The sequence below is a fragment of the Diplodia corticola genome (assembly GCF_001883845.1).
Source record: "Diplodia corticola strain CBS 112549 chromosome Unknown scaffold64, whole genome shotgun sequence".
Taxonomy (NCBI): domain Eukaryota; kingdom Fungi; phylum Ascomycota; class Dothideomycetes; order Botryosphaeriales; family Botryosphaeriaceae; genus Diplodia; species Diplodia corticola.
Genome location: NW_017971543.1, coordinates 183,643 through 201,061, shown reverse-complemented (window position 1 = coordinate 201,061; position 17,419 = coordinate 183,643). Strand labels below are relative to the sequence as shown.

At 55.6% G+C, this 17,419-nt stretch overlaps 5 protein-coding genes across 5 annotated transcripts; 2 read left to right on the top strand and 3 right to left on the bottom strand.

Moving 5' to 3' along the window:
* Positions 1 to 611: 611 nt before the first annotated feature.
* On the top strand, positions 612 to 2,099 carry BKCO1_6400050 (uncharacterized protein; the record flags this gene model as incomplete). The annotated part of the gene is made up of 1 exon (XM_020278205.1): positions 612 to 2,099. One exon carries the CDS (start codon positions 612 to 614, stop codon positions 2,097 to 2,099), a length of 1,488 nt encoding a protein of 495 aa, XP_020126458.1.
* A 937-nt stretch (positions 2,100 to 3,036) lies between these two features.
* Positions 3,037 to 4,226, bottom strand: BKCO1_6400049 (uncharacterized protein; the record flags this gene model as incomplete). Its single annotated transcript, XM_020278203.1, has 3 exons — positions 3,037 to 3,100; positions 3,154 to 3,881; positions 3,954 to 4,226. 3 exons carry the CDS (start codon positions 4,224 to 4,226, stop codon positions 3,037 to 3,039), a joined length of 1,065 nt encoding a protein of 354 aa, XP_020126456.1.
* Positions 4,227 to 8,332: 4,106 nt separating this feature from the next.
* Positions 8,333 to 8,991, top strand: BKCO1_6400048 (uncharacterized protein; the record flags this gene model as incomplete). Its single annotated transcript, XM_020278202.1, has 3 exons — positions 8,333 to 8,516; positions 8,557 to 8,681; positions 8,740 to 8,991. 3 exons carry the CDS (start codon positions 8,333 to 8,335, stop codon positions 8,989 to 8,991), a joined length of 561 nt encoding a protein of 186 aa, XP_020126457.1.
* A 3,667-nt stretch (positions 8,992 to 12,658) lies between these two features.
* Positions 12,659 to 14,008, bottom strand: BKCO1_6400047 (uncharacterized protein; the record flags this gene model as incomplete). The annotated part of the gene is made up of 1 exon (XM_020278201.1): positions 12,659 to 14,008. One exon carries the CDS (start codon positions 14,006 to 14,008, stop codon positions 12,659 to 12,661), a length of 1,350 nt encoding a protein of 449 aa, XP_020126472.1.
* A 1,777-nt stretch (positions 14,009 to 15,785) lies between these two features.
* BKCO1_6400046 (uncharacterized protein) lies at positions 15,786 to 16,991 on the bottom strand (the record flags this gene model as incomplete). The annotated part of the gene is made up of 6 exons (XM_020278200.1): positions 15,786 to 15,852; positions 15,924 to 15,971; positions 16,169 to 16,266; positions 16,472 to 16,641; positions 16,686 to 16,734; positions 16,965 to 16,991. The coding sequence occupies 6 exons, from the start codon at positions 16,989 to 16,991 to the stop codon at positions 15,786 to 15,788; spliced, it is 459 nt and encodes a 152-aa protein (XP_020126485.1).
* Between the last annotated feature and the right edge of the window lie 428 nt (positions 16,992 to 17,419).

Sequence of the window (17,419 nt, the reverse complement as noted above, 5' to 3'; positions counted from 1 at the left end):
TGTTCAACGAGTGGCTGGTGGTAAATTCCGTATTGGAAGTAGAGCGGCCACTCGCGCGTCTGGATAGAGCCCGCAAGCACGAGATTATCGCTAAGTACAGTTCCGCCACGCGCGCGCCGTTGCAGGACCTTGAATACGGATAGGCTTATAGGCAAAAAATCCTAAGCCTGCTGTGCGAGCGCGAGTGATAGGATCCCAGGTCCAAAGTGACCACGTGCTCTGCGGAAGGCAAAGAAGACAGAGACGAAGCCCGCCCGAGCAGCTGCTGGGGCGATATGGCATAGGAGAAGCGCATACTTATAAGATCATGATTCAGCCGGAAGAGAAATTGCCCTGCTTGACGTTGTTGCCTCGTGCGGGCGAGGTGGTGTAGACCCTCCCAGCGCCCGCGCGCGGCGGCAGCGCGCCCATAAACACCACTCAAAACTTGCTCCGCGCTCTTCTTCCTTCTCTCTCCACCCACACCTGCTACAACATCTCACCCGCGCACCGCCAGCTCCACTCCCGCAACGCACTACGCACCTCAAACGCGTAATCCAGCACTCGCGCTCTCATAAGCTCCAAGCCAAGTATAGTATGCTAAACTCCTCCCTCACTCCCTCCACCTCCTCATGTTACGCCCGCATCCTCACCGACACAACGCTAACCCGCACCGCATCACAGAGCTCAAGACGCATCCGCTCTCCTCCTATACCGCTCTCCCTTCAGACCAAACCAGCCAGAACACCCGCCAGCGCAACACCAAACTCGCGAAAATGAAGGGTAATATGGTTATCTTTCTGGCACTCGTCGGCAGCATAGTTGCCGCTATCGCTGCCTGGTATGGCCTCAAGGCCTACATCATGCGCGCTGGAGCCTACGATCGCCGTCACCCCACACAGCGTGCCTTCGTACGCGCCCGCCGCGGCCGCCGCCGCTACTTTATCTTTGGCGAACGCCTCCCACCCAAGCCGAGCCTCCGCATGCGCGCCTTGCAGCAGCGTGACGAAGAGAGAGCACTCGAGGACAATATATCCATCAACGCGAGCGCCGGATCCGACGGCGAGGACGAGCGCGGCATAGCCAAGTCCTACAACATCTCTGCCATCGACGGCTCTGCCTCTCTTGCTACCACCACCGCTGGCGCTCCCGCTTCTGCCACTTCCACCGCCGCTCACTCCGCCAAACGCGGTGCCAGCAGCCGCGCCGAGCGCTACGCCCGCTCCGTCCGCTCCGGAAAATCCAACGCCACCACGGGCGCCACGTCGTCTGCCACCGGCCTCTCAGGACAGCAGCAGTCCAACACCACCAGCGCCGCTGCAGCCTCCACCACGGCCAACACTGCCCGCACGACCACCAGCGCCGCCGCTGCCAACGATGACGACGCCGACAGTATCATCCCCGCCACCACCGCCGTCATCGACCACGCCCTGCCCAACGGCCGCAACGCCGTCCGCCGCCCCCCGGGCGCGCGCGTCGTCCACGGCCCGCGCGGCACCGGCCTGCGCTTCAAGATCGCCAGGCCCAAGATGCCGTTGTCGAACGGCGGCGGTGCTGGCAGCAACAACGCTGCTGCTGCCGCCACGGCCGTCAAGAGCGCTGACATGGGCGCTGCTCCCGCTGGCGACGCCGAGGACGCCGCTCCGGCTGCCGCTGCGGAGACTGCTGCTGCTACTGCGGGTGAGGCTGCTGCTCCCGCTAATGCTGCTGCGGCTGAGGGTGCTGCTGATGCTCCTGCTGGGGTCACGGAGCTGGCTGCTGACGGCTCTGTCTGCGCTGCTGCTGCTCCGGCCATCAACGGCGGCGCTGGCAATGGCAATGGCAACGGCATCAACGCCAACGCCAACTCCAACGGCATCAACAACGCCAACGGCAGTAACGAGGCCCACGTCCCCGCCTCCTTCACCTACCCCGCCAACGGCAACATCACCAACACCGGCACTGGCGCTGGCACCGGCTACGGCGCCCCCGCGGACATCACCGTTGCGCCCTTCCCCGGCGACGACGTCTTCAAGCTCGACAACGAAGCGCCCGCCAATTCCTTTCTTGCGCACGCTGTGGGAACTGGCGCCGGCGCCGGCGAGAAGCAGCAGCAGGGCGGCCAAGGCCAAGGCAAGTAAGTAGGGCCTGTTGATGTTGTTGTGCGTTCCAATGGGTCGGCCCGTCGGGGCCTCGCGCGCGAGAATGGGATGGATGGTTGAGACCGGGGATGGGAAAGGGGGCCTCTGCGCCATCGGTTTGCTTCCTTGCTTGCTTGCTGAAGAATGGCTGTTACGATGAGTCATCTGCTCGAGGATTCATTACATGGGTTCTTTGCTTTTCCCTTTTTTTTTCTTTTTTTTTTCTTTGCTTCTTTCCTACAGGTTGCGGGCTCCACAATATTCACGGAAACATGCAAGGAGTGCCAGATGCGAGCTCGGTTTGCTTTAGCGGATGCAGATGACAGTGGGCGGATGATTTGCTTTTTTGGCTATGGATGGTCGCGAGATGGCTCAGTTGCTTTCACAGATACGGATGATTGTTGGGGATTTGAGATCATCACTGGCCATCACAAACAGTCACGGATACAGACAGAGTATCTTAAGAATGACCCATCCATTTTGATTTGCTTTTTTGTGAGCCAGCAAGAGAGAGCAACCTATTCGCATACATGTGTGACGTGAAAGCAACGCAAATCCCTGCCTGTACTTGTTCATGTTGCCCTTCCGTAAGTTCATGCCTTCGATTGTGACCGCACCAGCATTATGTGAACCGCATTTGCAATCGCAAAGTATACTCCTTCTTGAGATGTGCGGTATGCTTTTTATGAGTCGTCCATTACTGAGCCACTGAAGAGCTGGGGAGGGTAGATGATATCGTTGGCAAAGTCTTGTCCTACCCCCAGCGTCAGCAGACCGTTCCATGTAAGCAATTTAGAGGGACTGACCGTGTAAGCGATGGTACTTACGCAATCCTTCTTGACTCATATGCAGTTGTAGTGCTCGTTTGTCATGTTGTCCGTAAACTTCCACTTTGTCCTGCCTCACGACTTGGCATTGGGGATCAGGGTCGACAGTGTCAGAAGAACTGAGCTGGAGCTGTCGGGCTGGGGCCCGAAGACAGCGACATCAGGAGTGAAGCACTGCTCGACATCAGCCTCATTGTGGATTCGATTCAGGGACGGAGCGAGCTCACCATTCGGAACCATTGTCCTCTTCGTCTTCTTCGGCGACCTTGGGCTTCTTGCTCGGGGTGAGTAAGGGCTCGGAAGAGGAGCTCGGTTGGCTACGTTGGGGCCAGACAGTCTGTCTGGGGGGCTCCAACACACGTTGAGGAGTCGAAGGACCCAAATCTTGCGAGAGACGGCGAACGTGGGCAAACCAACCTCCATAGCGCGAAGGGCCGTGATGAGGGTTTGTATAGTACCTCGCCTTCGGAGTTGAGGGCTCGGCCTTTGGCTCGTCATCCGTTGGTGGCGTCAGGCGCTTAAGCCCAGGCTGACCAGCAGCCTCGGGAGCTTTCCCGGACGGCTGAGCATGATACTCACTAGACATCGGCACAGGAGCCGAGGAGACGTATGAGCCACCACCGCTGGTAAGCTGACCGCTCGCAGCCGGCCTCGCGAAGTAGGAGCTGCCGATGTTGGGAGCAACAGGCGGGCTGCTGGGGATGTATGGGCTGCCTGGGTGGGTCATGCCCTGGGCGTCTTGAGAAGCTGACGGAAGGAACGAGATTGGCGTGAAGATGCCGCCCTGCCTCTTGCGCTGGCGATCCATAGCCGCTGCGATTTCAGGCGGAGGGTTGTTGTATGAGTCGTCCCGAGACAACTTCTGAAGCGTGGCAGCAGCAGCCTCGGCCTGCAACTGCTCGTGCTTCTCCATCATATCGGCTTGAGCCGATTTCTGATCCTCACCGACGCCGTACTGTATGCCATGTCAGTAAAAGGGGTTGAGGAAGGCCAGGAGGCAGGGAAAACTCAGTCGGGTCAGACTTACCATTGCGCCCAAGTTCGTGGCGAAGAGGTGAACTCCTCTCCTATTAGCCCTGGTGCCAGAAGCTGGACCAGAACTCCAATCTGAGGAATTCTGTGGCGGAGGCATTGCAGCTTGCTGAGACTCCAAGGCCGTGACCGGGACACCGGTGCGAGCAGCATCGGCAGCGGTATTGAGAGCCTGCTGTTGTATGCGGGCCTTGGCCTGCTCGAGCTGCTGTTTCCGAGCGTTGATGGCAGCCCAAGGGGCGCCACGCTTGCCCTTCTTCGGTGGCATGATGGAGATCCGAATGGCCTGTGAGGTGACGTGAAGCGGAGATGACGGGTCGCAGTCGCAGCCCCCAGTGAACAATACCTGGCTCCCTTGTCAGCGCCAAAGTCGAGGCAGACGATAGAGTGAGAACAGAAGAAGGGCTGCTCAGGTTCAAAACCAAGTGAGGTGGAAGAACACTCGTGCAGGTAAATGGGGGGAGAGATAGGTACGCTGGATGAACTCACACTTGAGCGTGTTCGGGGAAGCCTTGCCCGAGAGGTGGATGATCTTGCTTGCTAGATGAAGGCTGAACGAAGAGGTGAAGGTCTTAGTTCGTTCTAGGTGTTAGGAATTCGGCGACTTGTCGTGTGGGCGCTGACGCAACGGTTGACGGAAGGGGGAGTTGCGCACACTGGGAAGGCACAACGCAGTATGCGCCACCGGTCAGACGGTGTGCACATTCCGTGGGCAAGCGCGGCTGAGTGTTAGTGGGCTCTCGCCTTGTAGTGGCGAGTTCTTGCAGTTCGAGTCGGACTGGGGGTTTGAAGAAGATGCAGTGAATAGTGAAGCCTAAAGCTCACTGACGCCAGCGAGAGGCCACCATGAAAAGGCAGAGATTAGGCTCCCTGGACTCGCTGAGAAATTCTAGATCTGGGCCTCTGACACAAATCGCTTCTGTGGTAGAAGTCACAGTGCGCCGCTTCGAACTGCACTTAGCTTCTCACCATGCATAGGCATGTTAGGCGTGTCCGTAGAGTCATCGAACAAGGCCTTAAAAACGAGTGTCCAACCAAAGGCATGCCATTTGTGGAGGTGACTGCGTCGGGAAGCAGGATGTTAGACTCGCGTGAGCCCGCGTGAGTGGCCATTTACAGCGCACAGTTAATGCGCAAGTCTGAAAATGGAAGATGCATCCCGGCTTCTCTGATACGAATAAGGATGATCACTGAGCACTCTTAGCGTTGTGGGAGAGCGATGCGTCTGCTGTCAGCGCTGCCACTGGCTGAGGTTCTGTTCGGCTTCGCCTGCGGGTTTACCTCTACCACACAACTGCCGCAGCCCGAACCGCCAGCCTTTGACATCAATACCCAGGGCAGATCCAGCGCATCAACTCATCGTCGTCTCTGCCAGAGCCCCGCCGCCAGCCATCCAAGCCTCGTCGCTGCCCTCCACCGTTCGAGTCTGCCCTGGCCCGATCGACCGAACGCGTCAGACCGCCACAGCAGAAGGTGCTTCACGCTGCAGAGAATACAAACGAAGGGCTGGCTCAAGAGCTGTGGCAGCGGGATGCTGAGTCGTTTCTGGAGGAGGGACTGCAGCTGACCTCTTTGTTGCCTCCGTGGTGTGCTGATGAGCCACTTGCGCAAGGACAGGGACAGCAACATCGGTACAGTTCTGCGGAGCGCATACGTGGCACTGAGTGGTGATATGATCGTACGCGGGCGGTGATTACGAGCTCATAGACGCGGAGACATGAGGGTCAGTGGTAGCGGATGCTGCTGTTATGACAGCGGACGTGTCGCACGCCCGGTCTGGGGCCACAGCCAGAGGCAAGTATCCTGTCGCATGATCTTCGCTCGAGGACTGATCTGATAAACGAAAGCAGCGCGGTGGCGATAAAGGCCTTACGGTGGCGATAAAGGCCTTACGGTGGCGATGAAGGCCTCACGGCGGCCATGGAGCCTTACGATGACAGGACCCGCTGTCCACCAATGCCGGACACCGCGCGCCAGCTCGCAAGCAGAATACAGAAGCCTCAACTCTTCCTCAAGATACAGTGCGATTCGGGCTTGTCATCGCAGACAATGGGAAAGGCGCTCTCTTGAGGTCGTGACTGTCAGGGGAGAAGAAGAACAGGAACAAGAAGATGGAACACAACGAGCCGAATATCTTCGACAGGGAGCCCGGTGGAATGATCGATCGGGTAGCATGGGGACAGTTGCATCTACATATCAACTGGCCACGCTAGACCAGGTTGGGAGGGATGTTGATCGCGGCGGACGAGCGAGATTTAAAAACCCTCCCGTCCCTACATGACCTTCTCTTCTTTTCTTCTTCGAGCGCGCTCTTGCAAAGTAGCGTGCCGTGCTTCTCCGTATCTACCGCTGCTCATAGCAGTGGTAATTTTTGGAAACTCACGCCCGAACTGGGCTGCTCCGCTTTTCGTCGAGATGATGGGACGCGCCTTGAGCGGGCTCTCGAGGAAGATCTGGAGCGGTTGTGCGGCTGCTGTCGGCGCATGGCCGCGGTACTCAAGGAGGACAGAACACAGGTCGATGAATGTGCCTGCCCGTAGGTGGGTGCAGTTCTCGTGCACTGCTCCGCTCGGCCTAGGTCTTGACAAGCGATATGTCCTGCAACGACCTCTGCCATGTTTAGACAGTACATCCCAATCGCCCACAGATTTTATTTCACCGGGTCCATTGTGTTGATGTCCACATCCAAGCACGTCATGGCGTTGAGCAGTATGGGAGTGTTGGCGCAGTTGTGATGTTTGCGGTTGCACTCGAACAGCTGGCCGTTGCGCGCGTCGACGTTCCTCCCGTCAACACCTACAACACCACGGTGAGCCAACCCCTGACGCCAGACACTGCGCCACTCTGCTGCGGCGTGATACGAAAGCGATCGGTTGTCGCATGGTCGGAACTCTGACATTCATCCGCTGATCGGACCAGACGCATTCCAGTCTGCCGCCGTCGTTCCTCATCCATCGAATGATACGTACCCTCCTTCCATGAAAACACCCTCTCCGTCGGCACTAACTCCCCAAGCAAGCCGCGTCCCTGCCCCAGACATGCGTTCATAGGCCCGACATGGCTGCTGGCCACAGCCTGCAGCTCATCGTCCACCGCGACGTACCGTCTGCCGCCTGCCACCTGCCGCCTACCGCCTACCACCCGCAGATTCTCCTCGTCACGCACATCCACACCATCTAGAACATACAAGTGCGCACAGGAGCTCTATTTTCCTGTCAGCATTGCCATACAACTCATACTCGAGAGCGCAAGCAGCGAGGGTGTCGCAACCAAGGGCATCTGACCACGGTGCAGTCAGCCAGCGTTGCTGCCCAGTCGTCACATGTGAGCGCTACTCGACGAAACCTCGCACCGCGACGGCATGGGTAAAGTCTGTACTCTCGTCGCTGTGGCCTGACGGGCGTCGGCAAGAGCACCTTCCAATGCACCCTGATCCAGCATCTGTGCAACTAAAGCACTGGTTCGCCTACAACAACCTCGACTTCGTCGCCGACGACTTTACATACGGCGCTGTTTTCTTGCGTCTGCATCTTTGCTACAAGCGTCAAGCTCAGCAGGGTGGCTCAGGGAAGAGGTGTGGAGAAGCTGGCGCCCGTCTCGAGTACATCCGCGTCGTGCAACGCCCGCTGCCGCCTATTACTATTCAAGAGAGAAAGCATGCAGCGCACAGCTGTTAAGAAAACTCGCGCCTGAAGACACCAGAAGGCTCCGTCGCAGCTTCAGCATGCAAACCTCTAGGGCCAGAGAGGGCTTTTATGACGGCTGCGGCACCAGACTGTTTTGCCGGCGCAGCGTGGCCTGCAATGTCATTTGCAACACCATGGTTGCAGCTTGACTCAGTAATAACTCTATCTGCGAAGCGGCAGGCGCCTTTTCTACGTCCTTTGTCTGCCGACGGCTCCACCCCACACCCGCAATCTCTCGAGAACGTCGATCATCACGCGCATCCGGCTCCACAATGCACCACGGAACAATATATAAAAAAAGCTGGAGGACACAGAAGCGGGCGGCCCGGAACGGAGGCAGAGAACGGGCGACGGGACAAGCGACCGGCTGTACCGGGGGCCAAGACGATCCTTCGCTATCTATTTGTGCCGAACTGGCACGCTAGCTGACAAGGCTCTCGTAGTTTCCTGCCCGAAGCAGTTAAACCGTCCAATCTTGTCGTTTAGCCTGCGCCAGCAGTCGGTCCGTCCGTCCCTCAGCCTTACGAGCCCGACAAGAGGAGCTTGTTTCCACACGCGACCAAGGCGTTCCGTCCATGGTGCTTGACACAGAGCTATATTCGAAACGAGCTCGTCGAATCATGAATACGGACACGGGAAGACGAAGGTTTCGGCCTTCTCCTGGCTGGGCGGCACTGGAGATAGCGGCATGCGCTTTGCTTGGCAGCGCGCGAGGCTGGATCAAGGTGTCGGTGGAAATGAATACGAAGATACGGGCTCACCCGAAAACGGCGCCAAGCGAATCACGGCCGGGGATGCGCTAAAACGCCCAAGACAAGCGAGTCGTTGTTTCTTGCTTTTTCACGACTTGTCAGAGATAAGAAAACCGGGGTGTGGGTAAATTTGGGCGTTGGCGTGACTGGTGCTTTAAAGCCTTGCCCTCGCCCGAGTCGTCCGCCGTTCGTACCAAGAACTCCCTTCCCCGTCTTGCGTCCCGCTGCCTGCAACAGCTTATCTTTGCTGCCACTCTTTTTGAGAAGCCATCAATCACACTCGCTGTAAGTAAGATGAAAGCCCTTTCGGCATGCGGACACAGTGCTGACGTCCGAAACCCAGACCACACAACCCTCTCTACCAAAACAACCCCCTCGCCTTAGCCGCATCATCATTTTCCTCCTCTACGAACCGTGTCAATCAACAACATCAACCACAATGGAACTCTCCGGCAACGAAATCTTCATCGCTCTCTTCCTTGGCTTCGTCGGCATCCTCGTCCTCGCCATGATCCTTATCTACTTCCGCAAGAAGCACCTGAAGAAGGTCAACGAGCAGCTGCGCGCAAAGAGGGCCGCCATGGAGGAGGCATGAACATGAACCCTGAAAGTATGGGCTTCTCCAACCTTCTCACAACGTGGAAACGGGGCTCGGAAACCTTTGAACAAACAACACGACTGCGCGCATGAAGCGCTATTCACTCTGGACACGTTGGAGACTCCAACACAGCTTGTAGCTCGGACGATGCACTCAAGTTTTGCATCACCGCGTCCGTGTTCGCAACGATTTGCGCCTGCATTGTTGCAGAAACTTGGGGTCTGCAGATTACCCGCAGGCATGAGGCTTGGCTGGATGGACTGCACGTAATGACAAAGGATTGGAGGATTTTGTTTTGAACTGTTAAGATACCTTAAACCGCCAAGTTTGGCTCACACAATGAACACTGTCTAACGACAACTTCTTTTTTCCTTTCTTCCGCTTTACTCACTATCTCGAAAGGTCTCATGTCTCTGACTGGCAACACATGCTGTCTGCATGACGAAGCCTTGACGTACACCGTCCTCATCTGCAAGCGCCGCTTACTCCGCGCACACAGATGACCTCAGGCTCAAGGAGCCTGCTGCAGGAGTTTAGAATGCCGCGCCTCAGCTGAAGCAGCCGATCACCGAGGACCCGAACAAGGTCGAGCACACCACGCTACGTCGACCAACCGCGGCCTCCGCACTCTTCCAACCTGGATGCAAAACCCCGCTCGCCGGACTCGAAACCACACGCAGCAGCAACGCCATATGCACCCGCCCTTCCGCCGCCGCCTCCAGCACCCTCTCTCGTCTGCACCGCATTCCCAACCTACCTCAACGCCTCTCCCCCCCCCCCCCTCCCCAGAACACCCGACCATCCCACCGCACAGTCCCGAGCGCAGACCAACAGCAGCGTGCAGCAGCCGCCCATCCCTCAAACGTAGATCCGGTCCAGACGCGTCCGCCGCGCCAGTGCCTTCGCATCCATCCACCCGCCCCTTCCGGCCCGCTATGACCTTCAACTGACACAACCGATGGAGTCCGACGCTCTCGATGGCCATGGCGAACGCGAATACGAAGGAAAGGAAAACCGGGGCTGGTGTACCCGCAGGCAGGAGGGCGCTGCATTGACGCGGGGGTGTTGCGGTGCCGTGCTCGGGTAGGGACGTCAGTTGGACTGGGACGGGGGGTGTTGAGGGGCGAGTGGTTGTGATGCTGTCGTTTTGTTTGCGCAGGACCGCGGGGGTGGTGGGCGGGGTGGTGGTGTGGGTAGGGGAGGGGGGCGGTTTGTGTGGTCTCGCGCGTTTGAGGTGCTGTTGATGTGCGAGAGGAGCGGGTAGTGAGTGGGTTGGCGGCAAGGCGGTGCGCGGCGGTAATGTTGGGTGCGTGGGAGGATGTCTGGAGCAGGGGCTGGCGTTTGCTGAATCGAGGTTTCGCGATAGAAGGATCGGTTTGCGGGGCAAAACAGCTTGGTCTGAGGACCAGGAAGATTGGCGTCAGGACTGTTTTCCTACGTTGCGGAACCATGGCGTGGATTTTCTTTGATCACTACGATAGGCATACCGGTGTGCGTCTTCGACAGCGTCCTGTGCATGAACTCGCACATAGTACATACAAACAGCAGTCGAAAGCATGCAAAACATCTTCAAGGGTAGAATCAAAGACACAGATTATGTCACCACATACGTAGCCGGAAGCGCCAGGTCAAAGAAAAAAGAATCCAAGCGCACTTAATTCAACTACTTGATGCGGTATCTCTCTCGTTCAGACCAAGCTTTCCTCTCCCCTTTGTATTTCCGCGTTCTCAAAAAGAGTCCCTCCAAGTATGATATGACCGGCACCGTAGCGAGAATTCCGGTGGAATTGAGACGGGCGACGGATGGACGGGGACGGATGGGGACGGACACAGCAGCGGTCGAGGATGCGCCTTCACACGGCGTCTGCGTTTGTAGAGTCAAGTTAGCTATTGCTTGCGCAAACTCTGTGTGTGTGTGTGAGGAAAGACGGTAAGAATGAGACTCTCAGGTAGCTCGATGTATCAAGGCGCAAACCCGGGCGACCCTCAGCACGAATGCAGTTGGGAGCGGTTCGCTCAAAGTGAAGTGGGGGGACCTTTGATTTTGAACGATCCCTCATCATTTGAGTTAAGATATGTGTGTGTGTGCAACACAGCAGGAGGAACAAGGCGAAGGGAGAAAAACTGACCGTGTTTCAGAGATTGAGAGGCGTCAACGGCAAGAACCGACGGCGGGAGGAAATCTGCGTTCATGTCAGTGAGCTGCTCGCGGAGTGCGATGTTGGGAAGCAAACTCGACATACCAAAATTGAAAAAAAAAAAAAAACATCCGCGATTGCGGATCACCTCCATAAGGTCGCAGAGGGTGATGCGTCTCGCAGCAGCCAAGCTCATGGGTCAGAGCTCACCGCAACACCTATGACCAACTCAAGAGTTAGTTAACGTTCTGGTAGAAAGTGCGGTAATGTGATTAAGGGAAGATGAATCCTCTCAGAGCTCTGTCTCGTCAACGACAACCAGATCGACCTCCCTCCAACCTGACGGGCTCAAGGCCAGGACCAAGTCGAAGAGAGGCTCGGCTGTCTTAGAATGCAGTAGTTATTCATCATTGAGGGCATGGTATGCGAAAGAAGAAAGTAGGATGACTGACCACGTTTAAGGATTGAAGCATTCTATGCGATATTCATGGAGACAGAAGATCTGTACAAGAGGAGGCAAAGTGATGTCAGCGCAGTGCACGATTGAAGAGGAAAGTGACAGAAGTCATGGGAGTGAGGCGGTGCATCGGACACTTACTGATTGAAGAGGCGCGCCTAGAAGAAATGCGCGACACTGAAGCGCAAAGAAACTAAAGTGAGCTATAACAGAGCATACATGTAAGGGAGCAGCGAGGATTAATCGTGGTGACGTTGAGAAGTTGGGGGAAGAGGCGGCGCAGATTGGAAGAAGATGAAGAAGAAAGAGAGAAGCTGGCGCGGTGAGGTCCTTAAATGGAGCCCTGTCGCAGTGCTGTCTGCTTGTGCACGTGCGCGCGTGCGGACGGTTGCTAGGGACCTACCATAAGCAGTGTGTACGTGGTGATTGCTTGGGCGGCCGCACGCTCTGAGCAGTTCTGCGACTTTCTGCGAACCGCCCGTTGAGGCAAGGACAGTAGCCCAACCAATCACCCATGGCTCCACACGGGTGAGTTTACGGCTGCAACGGACTGTGCGGCAGCTGGCTCGCCGAGGAGGAACCCATTGCCAAGTGATATTGGCAGATCTTTCGCGAACACTCCCTTTGCGCAACCAGCTGCGGTCACCCACGGAAGTACGTAAGAGAGTCGGCGAAATTTTCTTTCACGTTCTGGTACACATTACAGCGGCAGCTGCTGTCCGCAATCTCAAGCTACGTCACTGAGCTTCTGGTATGAGGTGAGTCACGAATTTGCGCGTCCTTGTCTGCGGTGGATATACACTCAGCATAGCAACAGTGCGCAACAAAGTGCATTCTTGGCCACCCATTGTCAATTTTGATTTCTTATGCTACTATCTGTGCGGGTCTTGCCCGTGATGAAGCCTCCACTAGACTCTGTCTGTTCTGTTATCTGAAATCCCCGGATCCCCCGCATGTCCAAGTCGTCATGCATGTCCCCCATTCGCCCAACCCATGCGGTCTGGTATCCTGCCCATCCATCCGACCCGGCCAAGCGTCCGCACAGACCAAGGGCACCGCCGCTCGTTGCTCAGAACTCCCGCGGCTCCCATACCTCCTTCCGGCCCTTGTCCTCGGCATCGCCAAACCACAGCTCGAAGTCGCCAGTGCGGCATGTCCATTCGTCTCCCGTCTCATCAATAACATCAGACCCATCAGAGAAGTCACCTGGATCTGCATGGCGCACGAATACGCGATCAGCAAACTTCGGCATGGGGCAGGGAAGCGCGTCGAGGCCTTCAACTTTGCTATAAGTGAACTGGAGGAAGAAGGTCTCAAGGCGCATAGTGGCCATCATCATCATCGGGTCGATGAATTCCCTAATGGGTACGGGGCTTTCGTCGGTGTCGGTGCAGAACTGTAGGGCGAGGTGACGGAGAGTGCGGGCGAAGTGGCAGACCAGCGACGAGATGTTGGGGTCGATCCAAAGGTCATACATGCACACTGAGAGCTGGAGGCGCGTAAGGGTATGGATGAACGGATTGATGCCGGGCTGTTGCCGCATTGCGTGCTCCAAGACGACGTGGGGCTGGGCATCGCTATCAGCGTAGATCGTGTCGATGCAGAGGTTGTCGACATTGGGGAAGATGGCGAAGACGGAGTGGATGGCCTTGCTGCTGTTGTGGAATATGTCCTTGCCCTCTTGGGCGGAGAGACTGATTTCCAAGGTTCTGACGCTGGGAAGATGGCCGTCAAGGTGGCAGAAGCTATCAAGGTTGTTGGCGGTAAGCGGCAGGTCCGCCAGATCGACGCGCTGCACCTTGCTCTCTGCGGACAAGAGAGCTCGGAGGCCAGTGCAGGTGGCGTCAACGTCCAGAATTCCCTTGACATCCAGTGGGTGAGCCTCTAAGCTCTTGATCTCGGCTTGCCACATGTCGGATCCGAAGATGTGCGCTGGCTGGTTCAAATCCTGATGATATAAAGTCACCCGCTTGAGCCTGTGCAAGCGGCTGAAGATGACGGCAAGCCTATTAGTGGCCTCGGGGTAATAGCCCCACTGCATATCGGCGGCATGGCGGTATTTGCGGACGTCCTCTACGAGGTCCAGCCCAAACGAGTTATCGTTGTCAAAGAGGCCGCGAATAGGAGCTTCTATGTTAATTGCGAGGCTGTAGAAGCGACTGCAGATGGCTTGGTTGCGCGTCATGAGTTCCAGCATGTTGAGGTCAGTTTGCGCCAGCATCATCTCCCTCAACTCTAGAACCCCCGGAATGAATCCGCTCGAGCAGCGCGCAAACGTGCGATTCACGGCGCGTAAATTCAAGACCGTCTCCACACTGTCGGGAGTGAGCATCGGGGGCAAGTCCAAGTATAGATTTGTCTCATATTCCAGCGAGCTCTCAATGATCATGACGATCAGCTCCTCCGGGATGCGGTCCATGGTGCAAAGGTTTGCAGCTGAGGTGGTGTTGGGCGAGGAGTCGTTCGCAGCTGAGGTGGTGTTGGGTGAGGAGTCGGTCGCAGGATGTCGCACGGTCTATGCAGTAGATTAGAGCTGGTTGACGAGACTAATATACAGGGCATGGCTAGTTGTATGTATATAGACAATTATCAACAAGAGTGTTGTCCATGGAGCCAGACACTTGTCCTCGTACAATGTATGATGATACTCAATCCACGTCGCTGAACAACACGCCATCAACCGGTGTGGAGGGACTTGAGTCACAAAGACTTCATTCAGTACCAAGCTCATTCACTCCAGAGCCACGAGAAACTCGAGCCACGACGAACAAAGAATGACATGATTGCATTGTCCCCAATTCTTCAATACCCAAAGTCATAGGTTCTGGAAACCCGTCACAGCCTCTCTCGTATATCTCCATCTCCATCCTTCGTGCAGGTCCAGCGGGTTTAGTTTACGTCCCCATCCTCAATAGCACTGGCCCAACAAAAGCCAAAGCAAAACACCCGATGACCTCTGTCATCATCTAAGAAGCTAAGGCCAAAGCCCTCACTGCTTCTTCCAGTACTCTTACTCAAGCGGGATCAGAATTGTTTCAAGTGTAGATTTAGATGTTTTGTCCATGGGAGCCGACTGCCGAGCCGAAGCCAGACAGCGCAGCATCCTTGACATGTTCTTGCCAATTCATCATTTCCCGCGATGAGTAATAAGAGAGATAGAGGGGGGGAAACTTACCTAGTGTCGCCATCTTAAAATCATCTCTTGCCTGCCTTCGTTTGTTTAGCTGCTCGGAGGGAGGACCGACCCGGGTTGCTAGTTGGCGTACGCCACCGAGAGCCTATGCCGGTTAGTAGAACTCTAAAATCTCTTGATTTTGTTCGCTCGCGCTTTGTTTTTTTTTCTTTGTGCTTCATTCTCCTCTCAGCCATTGTTTTTTCTTCTGTCATGCGCGGCCTTTGTTTTTCTTTTGCAACACACAGAGGCTCCGGCGAGTGCCATCACCGCCTCAACTTCTCCTCTTGGGATCAGATTTCTTCAACGATCATCATCAGAAGCGACGACGAGCGCAGCGAAATGCCACAAACGCCTGGTCTGCCAAACCCAAACGAATCCTCAGACCGTTCTTAGTATAAATCATCACGCCCCTCTTGATGTCTTGTCCACTTGTTTTCTCCTCTTCAAGAGGAACACGATGGGCTTCAGCCCCTTGCGGCCATGGCTGTCTCGAGTCTGCCCGCAGGCCTTAACCGACAGTCTATTTCACTGGAGGGATCAGAACTTAAGTGTAGCTTGGAGGATCGCATCGAGTTACTAAAGCCGAAGCTTCTTCGCTCTAGGAATGTTCTTTCCATAAGTCATCATTTCCCCCCAAAATTAGTAAAAACCCCTCCATTCGGAGGGTCGAGTAAACCTTAGGGGGGGAGGACTTACATCGAGGACCCGCCCACCCACCCGCTGTGTAGGTGTGTGTATGTGTTTGCATGTTGTGTGTGTGTGTGTGTGTGTGTGTGTGTGTGTGTGTGTGTGTAGGAGAGCGCCGTCATGTTTCCTGGCATAGTATTAGCTAGTGCGCTTGATGCGATTGGGAAAGTAGTCATGAAGCTTACATGCCATCAGCCTGCCCATCATCCATGGTCATTCTGCTTGGGAGTTGCGTTTGTGCCTGATATGTTTTTTCGTCAGCGGCTGCTGTAGTGCAAATTGTGTTTTGAGAAGAAGATGTAGCGCCATGCTCAGAGTTAGCTCGGTTGTCTAATCACTCGAACCGCTCAAGACCCTCGTAAGCAGTCACTTGCGTAACGCCGACGTGAGCCTCGATGGTTCTATTAGATGTAGCCTACTGTTAGTCATCCTGATCGCGTGTGTTCGTAGAGGTAATAGAAATCGAACTTACGTAAAGAGGGTTACTGGATCAGTGGCGGGTGCGCGCTTCGAGACATTCCTGACGTAAGAAAGGAGTTAGCTTGTGTGGAAGAAACAAGTCGGAGTCAAATGTTGAACAACATGGCTTCTTCAGACTAGCTCTAATCATCAGCTGCCCCCGGTCCTGGGAACTCTGAACCCCGTCGGTTGCAATTCCAGCTGTAGTACCTCTCATCATATGGAAGTGACGCGACAAACAACAGGCCATATACTCACCAGGGACCATCACCATCGGCGGTGAGTGGTACCGTACAGACTGGAGACAGCTCAACGCTGAAGGTGCTGGTGTCTGAAACTGGTTGGTCTCTGACGAGCTTGCAGATGTTCCTGGCAAAACGCGAGTTAGCTTCGGTTCAAGGCATGGATGCAACCCGGACGGGAAAAAGAGCAGATCTCCTCAGAAGCTCTCTTGGTGTATTTTCATCGCTAGCCCCCAGCCTTGAAGGCGGTTGCGTGCAGATGTAGTAACAAGCGTCATCATTGGAGAAGAATTCTACCGCCCGCAAGGGGCCCACTCACCGGAAGAATATGGCCACGAGGGGCGGGAGGCATCAAGATTCGCAAGTTGTGCCGGCTGTGTAGTGGAAGATCCCAGGCAGTAGTCGGATAGTCAGACTTCGGATGAAGAGTCCGGAGACCCTCCACATCGGCGGAGATCGATGCAAGATCGCGGCTCACTTGCGAGCGATCTAGAGCCCGATTAGCGGGTGTTGTGGCAGGGCGAGGGACGTACTTGTGACGGAAGACTGCTTGCCAAACGCGGCAATGGTTCGATAGTGAGTCTGCGATGATGATTAGCTTAAGGTCTTTACGACACGAAACACAAGCGAGAAGCAATAAGGTAAATTGATGGTTCAGAAGCTCTCTTTTTTCGGTCACAGGCCTCGGCAAACGGCTACCAAGGTAACCAGAAGGCGTCATCGACCTGCCGATGTAGTAATTGTTACTTTGGTTAATCATGGACAAGCGGAGGGTCGCGGATCGCAAAGAAAGAGAAGGCAGTCGTACTTACAAAAGAAACGGTCTGCCAGTAAAGCATATCACGCAGCCGATGAAGCAGTCTAGGATGATGATTAGCCAAAGGTCTGTAAGACACGAAACGCAAGCAAGTGAATGATGAAATGTCTCAGACTTAGCTCTGCAAAGCTCATCACCGGTCCCGCCACACAGCAGACACAAGGCCAACTAGTGTATGTTACCATTAAATGTAGCAACTTGTCATCATCGACAAGGGAATGGTGATGTGAATCACAAAGGAAGAAGAGGAGAACTTACTTGCAGTAAAAGGCAGCCTGTGACCAAACGTGTGCGATCGGGTCGTGGAAGACGCAGCGGACTGCGCGCAATGTTATGGCGACGCGTTCTCACGCGCGCCCGAGGAAGATCTGATCAGTGTCAGTGGGGTGTTCCGCTATTTTGGAGTGAGAGCGTGATAGGGCGGGCGAAGTTAAGGCGGAGAATCTCGAT